The sequence below is a fragment of the Acromyrmex echinatior genome, chromosome 9, assembly GCF_024713525.1.
Source record: "Acromyrmex echinatior isolate Ae372 chromosome 9, ASM2471352v2, whole genome shotgun sequence".
NCBI lineage: Eukaryota > Metazoa > Arthropoda > Insecta > Hymenoptera > Formicidae > Acromyrmex > Acromyrmex echinatior.
Genome location: NC_141860.1, coordinates 11307100 through 11321994, shown reverse-complemented (window position 1 = coordinate 11321994; position 14895 = coordinate 11307100). Strand labels below are relative to the sequence as shown.

General features: G+C 45.7%; 1 protein-coding gene across 4 annotated transcripts in view; it reads right to left on the bottom strand.

Moving 5' to 3' along the window:
• dac (dachshund family transcription factor) overlaps window positions 1-14895 on the bottom strand; it is a 197867-nt gene that overhangs the window by 35522 nt on the left and 147450 nt on the right. For all 4 annotated transcript variants that reach the window (XM_011068151.2, XM_011068150.2, XM_011068148.2 and 1 more), the window contains exon 8: window positions 11447-11530. In XM_011068151.2, the coding sequence (XP_011066453.2) occupies window positions 11447-11530 (84 nt within the window). The remainder of the gene's footprint in view (window positions 1-11446; window positions 11531-14895) is intronic.

Below are 14895 nucleotides of genomic sequence, written 5' to 3'. Positions count from 1 at the left end.
TAAACTATGAAAATGTGTTATTCAATAAAAATATTGTAAACACAACTTTCATATGTACATAGCTTGTTTAAAGAATAAATATTAATATACGTGCTATAGATCATATATCATACCTCTTTAACACACGTTTGGCCGCGAAACTCACGAGGGATTCGATACGCGCGATTCGTATACCATCGCGTAACGATAACTGTAGTTGTTAATGGACTCATCGGGCGGTTAGGCCGCGTATCAGCGCGAGAATGATAATGCCCGGAATTGAGCTTAGCGTGATTCCCCGCATTGACATATCCACCCGTGTTACCGGTGTTACCGATGGAAAAGAGGGGGTTGGTTTCAGTGATGACACGAAGAGGGTTAGAAGGGAGAAAAGGGAGGGATGTTTCAGAGTGTTGGGATCGTCGGTGCTGAAGCCGGGCGACACGTAATAACGGGTTACTAGTTACGCGCGTACGGACGTTTATTTATTTACACCTTCCAGCGGGTAATTTCGCATAATTCGAGGTTCCGTTCTCATGGGGGAAAATCACTTTTAAATAGCCGGTTGTCCTCTGTCGACACCCGGAAAAAATGGCGGGGAAATCCTGCTTCGTACTTTCTCCCACCCTGTACGTACGCGGCGCGGCGCGGCACTGCGCGAGAGAGTGCGATTAAAATCTAATAACCAGTTGAAACTACGAGAACCGCAGCGCGCGCGATCGTTATTATTAATAATTTCATTACGCAACGCTGGCCGGTCGCGCATTTAAATATTACATCTCCATTAACGGTCGCACGGTCGGTGAGCGAGCCAAAGTCGGTTACGCGCGCAACGAAAAAAAAAAAAAAAGAGAGCGCGAGCGTTACATTATTTTCTCTGTGCATATATCTCGTTACGGGTCGCATTAGAGATTCAAAGCTACCGCTATATTGCACATAATAATCTTACTCGTTACACACGCCCCGTAAGATAGATTTCCGTACTAATATTCGTTCGCACGTTTTTTAATCGCGGTCTTTCGCCATGCAAGGAAAATCGATAGAAAACCGATAATTCTCGTTGCGACACGAATCTCGCGGGAGATCATGAAAAATCCGTTTTCCCGAACGAGCGGTTTTCGCCGCGTTCTTCCTAGTCAACTATTAGGTGGCAGGCCATCCACCTCCTCGAGGATGGCTGTGTCATCGTCGTTACGAAATATCGCTTTCTTTCTCTTCGTTCGTTGCATTCCGCGCTCGTAGCTCTTCCACGACAAGACGGAACGTTAGAACGCTCAGAATTTCCGTGCAACGAGCACGCATACACATGTTCGCGCCATTCACGTCGTGTTTCGCGCACAGAATCCGACGACGACGTGTATCCTCCCGCGAGCGTGTGCGCAAGCATAAATACGTGTACGCCCAGGCTCCCAAGTAATTCGCGCAATTTCATCTAAATTCCGTAGCGACGAAATTTCTCGCGCCATCGTCTCCTCGCACGAACGAGCGAGCGAGCCTATGTAAACGCGCCGTCCCGTACAAATGCTCCGTTTGCCTTCGCGTGCATGATGCGTACGTGTGTGTATGCGCGTATGTACGTATATACGCGAATTTATGCGAACACCTGGGTATACATACAACGTATTTCCTGCATCGTGTGTGGCGCGCACCTACGTTGTACACCGGGACGTTTCTTATACTCGCTCTGTTTATTATAGTTTGTATAAGCGGTGGCGCATTATTGGGAAATATGATTAGGTGCACCACAAGCTCTCTCTCTCTCTCTCTCTCTTGCTTTCTCTCTCTATTTCTATCCCTTTCTCCTTCCCTTTCCCTTTCTCTTTGTCTTTCGTTCCGCCTGTGTCGTGTCCCTCGGCGACTTTTCGTGTGACGGCGATTCCAAGCATCCTAGACATTCGAGCCTTTGTGTGCGCGCGACCGATACTCTAAATGCCACCGCGTAAATATTCGCGGGAATGCTTATCGTGCGCGAAACACGGCGGATTCCCCTACGTGTATTAATCTATGCACTTGTCGAACCCTTCGTACTTTGAGCCCGGAGGTCGCTCTGGTACTGCTGAGGCATTTAAATCGCCGACAAGCCGATGTTTTAGTTCATGGTTTCCATTAGATAGAGAAGACTGGAGCTAATAGAGCAATTTTTCAATTTTAAATTTTTACAGGCATGTATGTTTGACGATATTTAACAATATTTTAATAAAATTAAATGGAAAACTGATAAATAATAATGAAAAGAAAACGTTTTTCTAATGCATTTCTCACGTGTCGATTAGCTTCCCTTACCAGGGAATGACACATGATATGGAGTAAAAAAATCTATAGGATTATTAAATTAAAGAAAAATATATATATATATATATTTTTAAGATACAATATATTGTTCAGATATGTTTACGTATCTCTAATATTTTGTTCTTAATGTGGATTCAGTTAATCTACCTACCCCTAAGTCTCTACTAACCCCAGTTTCCCTCGTTGGAATACAAAAATGGATATTCATCGTTATTATTATGAAATTTCAAAGCTTACAAACGAATAACATTGTTAGTTCTAATTTGTTATAATTAATTAATAATCTAATACAGACGTACTATTGCAATATCACCATCGAGTTCGAAGTGTGAAAAACCACACAGCGGTTTGTTTATGATTAATCATCAGAACCCGACACTGCCATGCGTGCCATTAACGCGACGTTATCCGCGGTATCTCGTACAGATTTTCAACTTCTTGTTGCATAACGTGACTCGCGCAGAGTAATCGCGGCGGTTTTATCTCCACGCGCTAAATCGTTTCCGAGCTCAACGCTCGTAACGGAAAATCGCGTGCTTCTATCTCGCGTTGGAGCGAAAGAGCGGCCGCAGCGTGTATATACATAGAAAGTATGTGCACACGTATATCTGCACTCGTACCACAGCGGCCCATACGTATACAAATTCGCGAGAAAAGCCGGAGCCACCGCCTATTTCCCGGCGGAACGCTCATGCGCCCCCTCGCGTAAATAAGCTCTCCCGTTTTATTCCTTTCTTTCATCGTCGCTCTCGCGGTATATTTTTCCCGTCCGCCCTGTCGGAAATATTACGCACGGCGCACACTTGCCCAGGTAACCGAGAAATTCACCCCTCCGGCATGTCAGCCTCACCCTCACCAGCCAGTTAAGTATCATCGGCCGGCTTCCGTTCGGAAGCATTCAGAATTTCACCAAACCGAAGAATTTCCTGTGAGAATGATATTGAAAAGTCGGTAAGTGTTATTAATTCGTCTTTCCGACTCGCGTTGAAAACGCGAAAGAAAACAAATGTAATAATATGTATGAATCAAATAATTTTCGGATTTCTAACTATTATGAACGATCGTAACGATGTTGAGATTAAGCTTCGCATGTATGAAAATGCTGCAGCGACGAGGGAAATAGAATGACGAGCGCGCAAAGGGGAAGGGGTGGTTTGTTCCCGCGGAAGAGCGCGCATCGAGAAAACTGTAACTCCTTTGCCGGCGTATTTCTGACGCGCAAATACGTGTACGCGTCGCTGTTGCGCTATCGGTGCGTTATCTTTAGTATAGCGCGAAGATATCCCAGGGTGAAAGAGGAAAAAGTCTGACGCAAACACCGAGCCAAGCTGTCGGATAACGATTCCTCTTCGCGAGCAACCCCTTTGTGTCGCGCGCGAGATGAGACGAGCACACACCGCGTGTACTTCTTTAAAGAGGCGTTCTCTCCGCTTCGCGATCAGTGATCATCCGTAATGCGAGGTGGCGAGCGAGGCGTGTCGTAATGGCTGCTGTTGCTGCTGCTGCTGCTGCTGCTGCTGTTGCTGCTGTCGCTGCCGCCGCTGCCGCCGCTGCTAATGCTAATGCTGTGCGTCTATTTTTACGGTAAGGAGGGCTGGCACCCATGACGACGACGCGTCCGCGCTGCCAGCCACATCGGCGTGCGCAATGCATAAACGCCGCCCGAGGTCCATCAGCGCATTAACAATTATATTACGGAAGCTCACTGTTACGCGCGAGCGAATTCATACGCGCGTGCCTCCGCCCCCCCCCCTCCCCCTCTCAGACGGGGGAGAGGGGAGGGGGGTGGCTTGCGCACAGAGGGAAAAAACGCACATCGCGAAAGGAGGGAGGTAGCTATACACCACCTCATTAGATTTCTGTATAGGGTGCGTCGTGGGTTAGTTATTATATTATATTAGTATCGAAGACTGAACATTGCGTTTCCATTCGTGGGATCTCGAAATATCCGATCAACGCGCGTTCTCTAAACGAACTTTGGACCACGTTTCTCTGCTACGTGGAATTTCATTATTCTTCGTTGCGTGTGCTACGACACTCGACAGTCGCTTTCATCTCTCGCATTCGTAGTTATTAACGAATCTCGGCACCCTTCCTGGCTTTGTCCGTGTCTCGCTGTCGCGAGAGAAGGATACCGAAAGGAAGACGACGGAAGAGCGGCTTTGGTTACCCTTTGGTTGCGTCGTAACAGTGGGTGTGATTTAATTTTTTTCTCTTTCTCTCTTTCTCTCCCTCGCTGCGTGTCCGAGAGACCAGTGTCATATTCACGAGGTCGTGGCAAAGCGAGTGTCGTGGCTGGCCGGACGGAAACGGGGAGAGTTGAGAGAGCGAATTCAAGGGAGAGGGTGGGGGGGAGGGGGGATCTCTCCTCTTTCCTACCGATGTGGTAGAGGACGAGAATGAGGCGGGGGTACGGAGAGAGCGAGTAGTCTAGGCGAGACTTAATTAAACAGCGGGCAAAGCCAGGTTAGTTCACAAAGTGACCGCGGCACCTACCCTCCTCCGCTTGAAGCCGCCACCATCAACTCTTCGACTCTGGTACAGCTCGGTGGTCCTAGGACACACGGTAACCTCGCTGAGTTCTGCGAGGAAAGACGGGGCATCGAGCTCGAGCTCGGTCACTTCGATCGGTAAGACGGCTGGACATCGACCACTCTCTCTCTCTCTCTCTCTCTCTCTCTCGCTGGCCGTTTAGAATACCGATCGTGAGCCAAGAATCTAGGGTTCTGAACTCGGAAAATTAAACTACGACGCGACCAAAGCCGTAGAAGCAAGCTCGTTCAATTGATAAATTGGTATGCTAGGGAAAAGTCTCTCCTCTTTTCTAGATTCTTTCCGATGATCGCTTCGTCGAGTCTGCGAAGTGGACACGAAGGTAGTTCGGCACGGCGACACCTTTGACGTAGCCACAGTATCCCCGCGCCGGTTCCTGCTTTACGGGGGTGGATCAGCGAACAGGGGGCACTGGGCGAGGGAAGGGTTTATTTTCGCGGGGTGGCGCTACACAGTACTCGTTGCTGGCTGGCACATCGTCGCCGCCCAACGTTCTTTTTATCTCAAAGCCGTATCCCTTTTGCGCCTCTTCTGTATTCCTCAATTTCCAATGAGTCGGAATACGACATGAAACGCTAAACTGCCACAAAGGGGGTAAGCCGATGAGCGCGGTCGAACCCTTTGCCCGGTCTTTCTCTTTCCCTCTCCCTCTCCCTCTCCCTCTCTCTCTCTTTCTCTGTGCGCCTCTCGCGCGCGAGTTCTCTTTCGCTGCTTGCCTCTCCCCTCACGCGTCTCTATCTCTTTCTCTCTTCCGTCATCAACGACGGATCGGGGTGGAACCTTTCCTCTGCGCTCTCTTTGAATTCTTTGTCACAGTGCATTAGATACGCTCTTGCCGTGTCATTATTTGAAACGGGAGTACACAGAGAATTATGCTACAAAAACGGCCGCGCGCGCATACAGGGCATTCGGGAGTGGAACACGACGAGCACCTCCTCGTTGTCATCGTCGTCGTTATTTTTGGTTTCGACATCGTCGTTCGAAAGTTCGACCTTTTTCGAGCGGGCTCGTCCGCTTCGCCTCGATCGCCGCTTAACATGTTCCTCGTGCTCATTTTGCTAACAATGACAACGCGCCCATTCCACTTGACGGGCTAATACGCCCCTCCCAGCTTCCGGCATGCGCGCACCACGCGCGCCTGAATCTCCCTATGTTTGTCCACTGCGGTGACTTCACTGCACAGTCAGCCCAGGACCAACGTCCAACGGCGCTTCGCGGGATTCAATGAATCAGAATACTCGATGCAGGAGACGCGATGTTCCTTCGTATGCGACAAGAGGGTGATGGTCATTGGCACGTTTCCGCGTGTGCGAGTTTGCATCACGTCGGTCATCAACTGGCGGGGATGAGCAATATTGCGTCCGTCTTCTACCCTGGTTTACGTAGCTAGAATAGCGAAGGGTTCCGTCGATCGCTATAAACGTTCACTTCAAAGCGGCAAATTAGTTGCCATTACGCATATGAACGTTGCCATCAACATTGTCAATTCTTATGAAAATTTCTTCTCGACCCGACATGGAGGATGGCAAGCAAAAAATAGACAAAAATGTGTGGGAGAAGAATTAATATTATTTTTTTCAAGATAATTCAATATCTTTGCGTCTCCCTTATATTGTATTTAGAAAAATAATTGTCCTCATAAAAATACAATAAATCATCCTCAGCCATCGACCTGAGCCATTCTCATAATTTTATTTGCGATGAGCCAATCGACCGTGCGACGACCTACTTTTTACGGTCCTCATCCTCCAATATTTCGTAGTCATCGTCAAACTGGCGTAAAATAATTTTTAGTTGCTCTCTTGGTCGTTACAATCGACGATGTTGTCCATCGTGACGACATCAGAGGAACAAATGAACAAACGGCATCGGAAGTAGAACGGGGGATGCTACGACGATGTCGGCGTGGGCGGCGGTCGAACCGAGGGGTTGAAACGCGGGAAAGTCCCTCGGGTCCCAATTACACCGACACCCGATCCCAGCATTACGGCCCGGCTAATTCGAGGGGAGAGTCGTATATAAATCTCGGCGAGTTGATTGTGCAGTTTCAATTCCGTTTGTCGCTCGACGACGCCGGAGATAACACGTCGGCAGGTCGTTACAGTTACTTTTTCACCGGAGAGATTAATTCCGTATCAGAATCGCGCGACGCGACGCGACGCCTCGTTCGATCGAGCGTGTCCCATAACTGTAATCGGATACGATTGAGCGTAATGTTTGTCATTAAAGATAACTACCTCGCGTCGAATGCGTTACCGATGAATTACTGAGAAAACGTTTTTGTCTACGAAATAACCATGCTACGTACGCCCGTAATTTCTTTACGACTGTTTCAATGGATATAAGTTTTGTTTCTCATTTATTCTCAAAGTGTCAGAGACAAGCGAATCGATAAACATGGCTTAGTAACGTGATATGATTGATGGAACATCACGCGGAATCTTTTCTTTGCTCAGAAAATCTCACGGCACAACTTAAAGTTAGTTAACAACGCTCCTCGCAGATTGCCGCGAAAAGGGATGTAGGAGGAGGGCTTGAAAGGGGTGTTTCTCTCGACGGGGCTCGCGACAAACGGCTCGGTTAATTACAGAGAGGCCACAGCTCCATGTAAACCGGCGGCAAAGGCAGCTGTCGGTTCCCAGGCTACCGTGGTTTCGATGGTTTACGTGTGTCGAGAGCTTTTTTGTTTTTGCGTGAAAATGTCGTCGTTCGTTAATTCGATGGTACGATATGTGCCCGACCAGAATATCCGCCAGTGGATCAGTTCCAGAAGCCATCGCGTGTTTCTTTCCATCGTGTTTATTATCCTTTCGTCCGTTCGCACGTATCGTTTCAATACTAATATTAATATTAGCACGAGCAGATAAGTACCAAGCCAAGTGTACTTGCCCAGTTCCGTAAGAATCTGAACGTAAAGTTTAAATGTGATCTTCCGCGTTTGCGTAAGCGCCAGAAAAACGTGGGAAACGCACTTCGTAAGCATCGATACGATATTTCCTCATATGGTTCAGTTACATAGAAAAAAAGATAAAACAATGACGCCTTTCTTGTTTCTGCGTTTTAAATTCTACGATATTTAAGCACAGTTAAGTATTCGTATATCATTACGTTATAAGCACTTATATAAAACTTTCAAGTGTTCAATGAACGGTAATTTAAGCATTTAAATTATAATTCTAATAATTGGAGTATTCTTTTTAGCTAAACTTTTTGCACGGTTCATCTCCTTTTCTATTTTTTTTTTTCTTTTCACATTGGAGAGAAAAAAAGAGGAAAATGAACTGCGCAAGAAGTTTATCTAAAAAGAACAGATTTAATCATTCTAATGTTTTTCAGAAGATTGATAATAATCGGAAATGAGTTCCAACGTGGAGGTCGTTGCTCTTTCGTCTATTCCATTCAGAATTACGAGACGTTATGCATTCACCAGCTGCGAAAGGTCATCTTATTGTTCGCCGTCGACAAAGTCGCGCATCCAACTGGCAATTCCCTCGCCGTCACGATACTACCGAGGAAGGAAGCCGGATTTCTCGCAACCCCTGCTAAGATAATACGACCACCCACCCGGCGGGAGGTCGAAGATTTCAACCTTTACCAAAATGCCAAACGGGGCTTTAAACGGGCTAATAACGGTGCCTTTCCCTTCAACACTCTGCTGTCGTATCGTATATATGATTTCGATTCTGTCGCACAAATTGCCTGTAAAAGTATATATAGCGAAGCCTCCTTCATCACTTGTCACTCGTCTCTCGTAATAACGTCGTAATGACGAGAATTGACGACACATTCCCAGGGAATAGCAATTTGTTTTTATCGACATTAACGTTCCTAATTAACATTGTACACTTTGTCGCGTATTTTTAAACTCGTTAAACGTTTTTATTATTGGCGCTCGGAGACTTACCTGACAATCCCGAGCGAATGCGCGCGCGTGGGCTGCTGTCTTGGTATTTTAAACCCCGGATGGCTTGGCAAGGAAGGTTCGCGCACGTGTGCATCGTGCGCTGTTCTGCGGGAAAAAGGGGTTTGCAACAGTGGGGTACTCGATCGGAAAAACTGCCGACGGATATGCCCTCGTTAAAGCGCACCGAGGTCGTCGTCGTTGTCCTCGCCGTCGTCGCCGGCGAACAGTAAAGGTTGACACGGTATCTCTTACAAGACGGTCATTAGTCGAATGAGAGGAGGAAGTCTTATGAAGTGCCTGCGTAAATATCTGTGGGACTGGCCGGTCATCAATCATCTTAGAATCCTGCGAGCCGCGAGCTCGCTGTGCACGAAATTACGTATCGCCTTACGTCTCGCGACGCCACGAGACCCGCCCTGAGCAGAGGGACGAAATTACATAGAGGGTTTCTCTTAACGAACTATTATTTTTTACGAAAGGAATTTTTCCGTCTCCCGAGTCTCGGCGTAATTTTGTGGGGATAATACATCCTGGTGACGTATTCTCCAAAAATCGCATACCTACAAAATATGTATATTACAGATTTCCCTAGTATTTTCTTTCAAAAACCTTTTCACATACAAAACATTTATAATAGTACATAATACAAAAAATATATACGATATTTTTTTAAGAATTTGGCTTCGTATATTATATACGTACACTTGTCGCTATGAAAATGTAGAGAGAGCAAAAGAAATTTTCTTCGAAACCATTTCGAGAGGGAGAATTTTTTCATCTAAATATTATTAAAATATAAATCAATAATAATACACGGAGATCTCACGTCACACTGCCATTTAAGTGATAACGTAATGTTGCACGCGTGCGGAATACACGAGCGAAATACACATATATCGTTCACACGGATAAAGTTATCGATAGGCCGCACAATGCGGGCAGACTATTTACTATATTTGCGATATCATAGGGCGAGTAATGGTTTCGCTTGACGTTACGGTCGGAAGAACGAAGTAGCAGGGGATAGAAGATGACGCGAGAGGGAGAAAGAAAGAGAGACAGGGTGGATAGGATATTCCGTGAGACTGGCTGTCATATTCATGTATTGACACCGAGCTGGTTGACTAATGGACTGCTGTTGTCACAGGCTCGTGTTACCGCGAGGGCCTGGCCTCGCCGAGTCGTTTTTCCTGAGAATCGACTGAAACGCATTCGCGTCTATAACATTCGTCTCGTGTTTATCGAAAATTCAGTCTTGTACGAATTGTGAGTCATTTCGAACAGTAATCGTAAAACATCGTAAGGAATCTCATGTCAAATATGTTAATTCGGATCTCTTCCCCCCCCCCTGAAAAGGCCTCTAAAAAAAAAAATTTTATATCATGTGCGTTTCACTGAACAATATTTTAACTGCACCATTTTTCTGAGGCATATGGTTACGCCAGTTACCAAAAGACTATTTCACTCGTTATTCTTGAATAGAATAGCACGTCGCGTTTCGTAAAGCCGCGAATGGCGTGGCCGTTCTTCCCGACTTTTACATATTTATCGAGCCTCGCATTGTTGTCACGTCAGACGAGAGACGTCGACATTGTCGAGCCTCGAAAATCCGCGATATTATATCTGCAAGCTGGAACCGAAGATCCAGTTCTGATCCCCGCTACGCTACCTTCCCTCTCTTTCTCTTTCTCTCTCTCTCCCCCTCCCCCCCCCCCAGTTTGCGTACTTTTATGACGTCATTCTAAATCCATACGTATTTAACGCGAGGAAAATCGGAGAAAATGAAAAATGAGTGATCAAAATTTTCGATTAAAACGACAGCAATTTCACAGTATAATGCACACTCTCATCTTATGTCAGCTTTTGATTTACGCGAATTCGAATTTACATGGTGGATTACAGGTAACGCATTAATCGCGTAAATTGAGAGTTATCTGTATATCCCTCTCACCTGTCCGTTCGATATTTCATCGAGCTCAATAACATATTCAGCTTTTATAATAAATGGCACTCGCGAAATTTTCGTTTTTGTTGATGTACTTGTTCGGGATTACACGTTACAGAATTACAGAGAAATAAATGAATGAATGGGAAATTGCATATATCCGATAGAACTTCGACGAAAAGGTCAAGAATAGTAGCATGGAATTAAGACTAACCCATGGAGGGTTATAAGAAAAAAATGGATAACGACAACGATAACTATTTTATAACCATTTTTGATATTTGATATGAATTCGGTTAGGCAATCGCGAAACTTGGCCTGATCCCTGTCTTCCATTAGACGCGAAAACGCCTAGAAGATGTCGAGTCAGGGGCGAGTTTAAAGTGGGTGAAGAAAATGTTATGGAGAACGCGAGTTAAGGCGAGAGACCCCCAACGTGGAATAATACGATACGCAGGAATCGACGGACGCACGGACGCGAGACTTTATGGCGCGGTGCCTCTATGGCTTCTTGATTTATCGGCGAGTTAAGCTTCGGCTTCGAGAACCTGCTCGAGGCGCTCGATGCACGTCCGTGATATTACCGTGTGTCGCGGATCGCGCGTTCTCGGCCTTTTAATGCATTGCTTGTCGGCCAAGTCAATTTTCTGCGGAGCGGATTGGGTGCCACTTGTAAACTTGAGTAAGCCGACCGTCTCGATTCGATGCTTCGTAGAAGGACACACCTCCTCCCGCGATCTCAACCAGGTAAACTCTTGTACTCTTGTACTCACCTCGCACCTTCTGCTCGTCTTGTAGCTGCCGCTCCAGACTGTCCTTGACCTCCCGCTCCCGGAGAACGTCCATTTTCAGCTCGGCTGTAACACACATAAGATAATGGAAATTTATTTAAACGTTCTTGTGCACTCCCCCAAAGAATGTGAACCACCTCGGGATACGAAGGATACGACTGTTCATTCAGTTCTGACTCAAGTTCTCGCTTCCCCTATCATATCGTTAGTTTTAATTGCTCGATTACCTAGTTCGCACAAGAATGCTTGAGACAACCGAGTGTCTCCATTCTTCATGAATAATTACTAGAAATTGTCTCATCTTCTCGAAAAGACTTCATCAAGGAAAATTAAGTTTTCGACCATAAATTCTGAAAGTGCGAAGGATTTGTAAATCAACTATAGTCAGTGGTTAATTTGACAATAATAAGAGTCTCTCCCAGCCTTCTCTTCTCTATCCACCTGCCATCGTCCAAGAGGTGCTGCGGGGAGGATATCGCACGGTTGACTGAGTTCGTGATTAAATCCAATGGCGATGGGCAGACCAGAGCTCGCATAGTTACCTCTAATAGAATTATATTAAGACATGGAGTCTCTATCCCCCGCCTGGTCTTCCCGCTTCCACCTGCTTAGCCCATGTTTCTTGTCTCGCGTACGACTTCCCTCCTCATCCCGTTCTCCCTATCACCGTCTCCGACTTGTAGAACTCCCCCGTTCCCGTGGGAGCCACCGCGCTAAATTAGCCATTTCGAATCTCTGCTAGAGGGTCGTTAGGACGAGTCCAGAAACTCGTTGAACGGTACTAAGAAACCCATGTGCGCCATACGGTGACCAGTTTTCAGTCACTCTCGTCGCGAAACGTGACATGCTAAGGTAAGTGTAAGCATATAAATGAGAAAATTAAAGAACACGTGAATGTGTAAATGACAGCCCCGAATTATAGAGCTTTGAAAAAATTCTATCCTCTTAAAGTTTAGAGGGTCACAAAATCATTTTTGAGACTGGTAATATGGTAAAACATTTCCGGGCTCTAACTCAAGCAAGCTAATTCGATTTAACGGAAGAAAAGTAAGGCGGCGGAAGAGACTCCCTTCTTTCTCTTTCCTCTGACTCGCCGGCCTCTCGAATTACATTGGTGGGCAATGAACCACGTAGCTCGTAACGCACGTCAGTTTGCCGAACTGTTTGCAGATTTTTCGCTATGCTGTTAACAAGAAATTGTACGTTGTAGAATGTTGTTAATTAAATAAATAAAATTGTACATAAATTTGAGATATTAAGCTCACACATATTAATTCTAAAGAAAGGAACTTACTCTTTGAAATTTTTTGATTGAGTCAATGTTGAAAAAGAGAGGTTCAATTGTTAAGAGTGAAATTTCGTTAGATCCCACTCCAAAGATTTTAGAGAATACAAAAGAAGAAACGCGTTCAATAACATTTTCATTTATCTCGTTCCTGTATTCATTTTTCGCGTGTGGCGTTTTCATACCTCATCGGGGAAGTATAATAAAATTCGAAACAACATTTAATTCACTTATCGCATTTCGCAAGCTTTTAAAAGACTCTTTTGCAGACTCGTGTATACGCTACCGTCGCATTAGCAGCAATTATTTTCCGACCTGGGTTCTCGTGGAGAATCCAAAAAGTTTCGCGACATACGTACAGGTTGAAGCAGCGAGGAGAGAAAGAGAGAAAGAGAGAGAAAGAGAGATATGAAGCCTGACAGAGAATCAAGCCGGTAGATTAGGTAGGGCCGCGTCGTCTCAGCAGTCTGCCAGCAATTTGAGAGCGTTTGCGAGGTCCATTAACGGCGGTAACTCTTCACGACCGGCCGCCACGAAGATTCAATTTGAATGCTAACCAGAATAGGAAGTTCGCGCCGGGGCCCCATGGTATATACGCGCGCTGTGTTCTCTCTCTCCCCCTCTCGTCCCTCTTAGCCCCCCGTTATCCCCTCGCCACCCTGTTATTGCCAATTTCGGCGCGTTTCTGCAGCCCACTTTGCGATCGTTTAGATTATCATCTCTCCCGGTTTCTCTTTCTCTCGACGGCCCTGGGTACCCTCCGCCCCGCCCTGTTACCCCCTTTCCCATATCTTCTACATTCTGCTATCCCGCTCCCACCCCCGGTCCGCTCTCTCTCGAACGTTTCCGGGGATAATTGAACTTTATTAGAGATCGTCGTCGACGAAACACCAGCCCTTGCATCCACCCCGAGGCTTATTCCGGATCGACTTGATTCTGAGATGCTTTAACGATTACTCCGTTCACTCGCTTATCTTTCTTTCACTCGCGAAAACGCCTCTCAAATCTATGCCGCGACGAATATCTCGAGAGTACATCGGCTCCCGTTTCTCCGATCGTCGCGTGTTACGCTTCGTGAATGATTTCATGTTCATACAAAACTATGTAAAATGAATTTTTTAACAAAACTATCTTTCGCGATTGATACATGTATAACACAACCTGCCTAAAAGCATATTCGTGTTCAATGTCGCTACACACGCATCGCATCGTCCGAATTATTCTTTGCCTAGAGGCAGATGCTACGTCATGTGCGAAATACCTTTTCTCAGATCTTGCGTTCTTTTTACGGGCGCATAGTGGCGTGAGTTTCGCCGAGGGACGACTGGAAAAGTTTGTCGCGTTGGAAAAAACTGGAAATCAATTATGCGAGCCCGGCGCTCCTCGCCGTGAGGGAGAAGCAACCTTATTGAAATTTGGCTGCGGGGGTCGTAAGCATTAAAATTGCAGGGATTAATATTAGCCGTGGTGAAAAGCGCTTTACTCGCTTTCTTCGTAAGGAAATGATTCCACCGCGCCGCGCCGCTCCGTTCGGTTATAAAAGCCCGGGCCCGTTCTATCATTCTTATGTCAATTAGACGAGCCCTAATCGCGACCCGGCTCATAAACCGAGAATTATATCTTTAATTTTAGCGGTCGTATTCAGCCGCTTGCGAAACAGGATTTTGCCCTACGCGCTTCCTTCACCGCTACGGGCGAGACCGCTTTAACCACGACAGATAGGTGGTAATTAATGACGAGAGACTGTACGTCGGTCAATTTCGTTACCGAATCTGACGTCTAAGAGAAATATAAACAGCGACTGAATTATATACGATATATTTTATTTACATTAATATTACATTTTTGTATTAGGTTTGGAATAATTCGTAGCGTTTTTAATGAAGAAACCGTTATTTATTTCACTGGCATTAAAAATACTTTGAAAGTACTTCTCATCCTTGTAAACGCTACTAAATTATTCAACAACCTAATACATAGAAAAAAATGATGTATTAACAGCATTGGCCAACAACAGCCTAATTTTGAAAATAATGTTGTTAATTCAACGATCTTGTCAATTCAAAAAGTATCGATGGAACACATGACATTTTAGTAGAACAAGAGCATGGTGAATTTTTTTAATACTCTCATTGACAGTAAGATT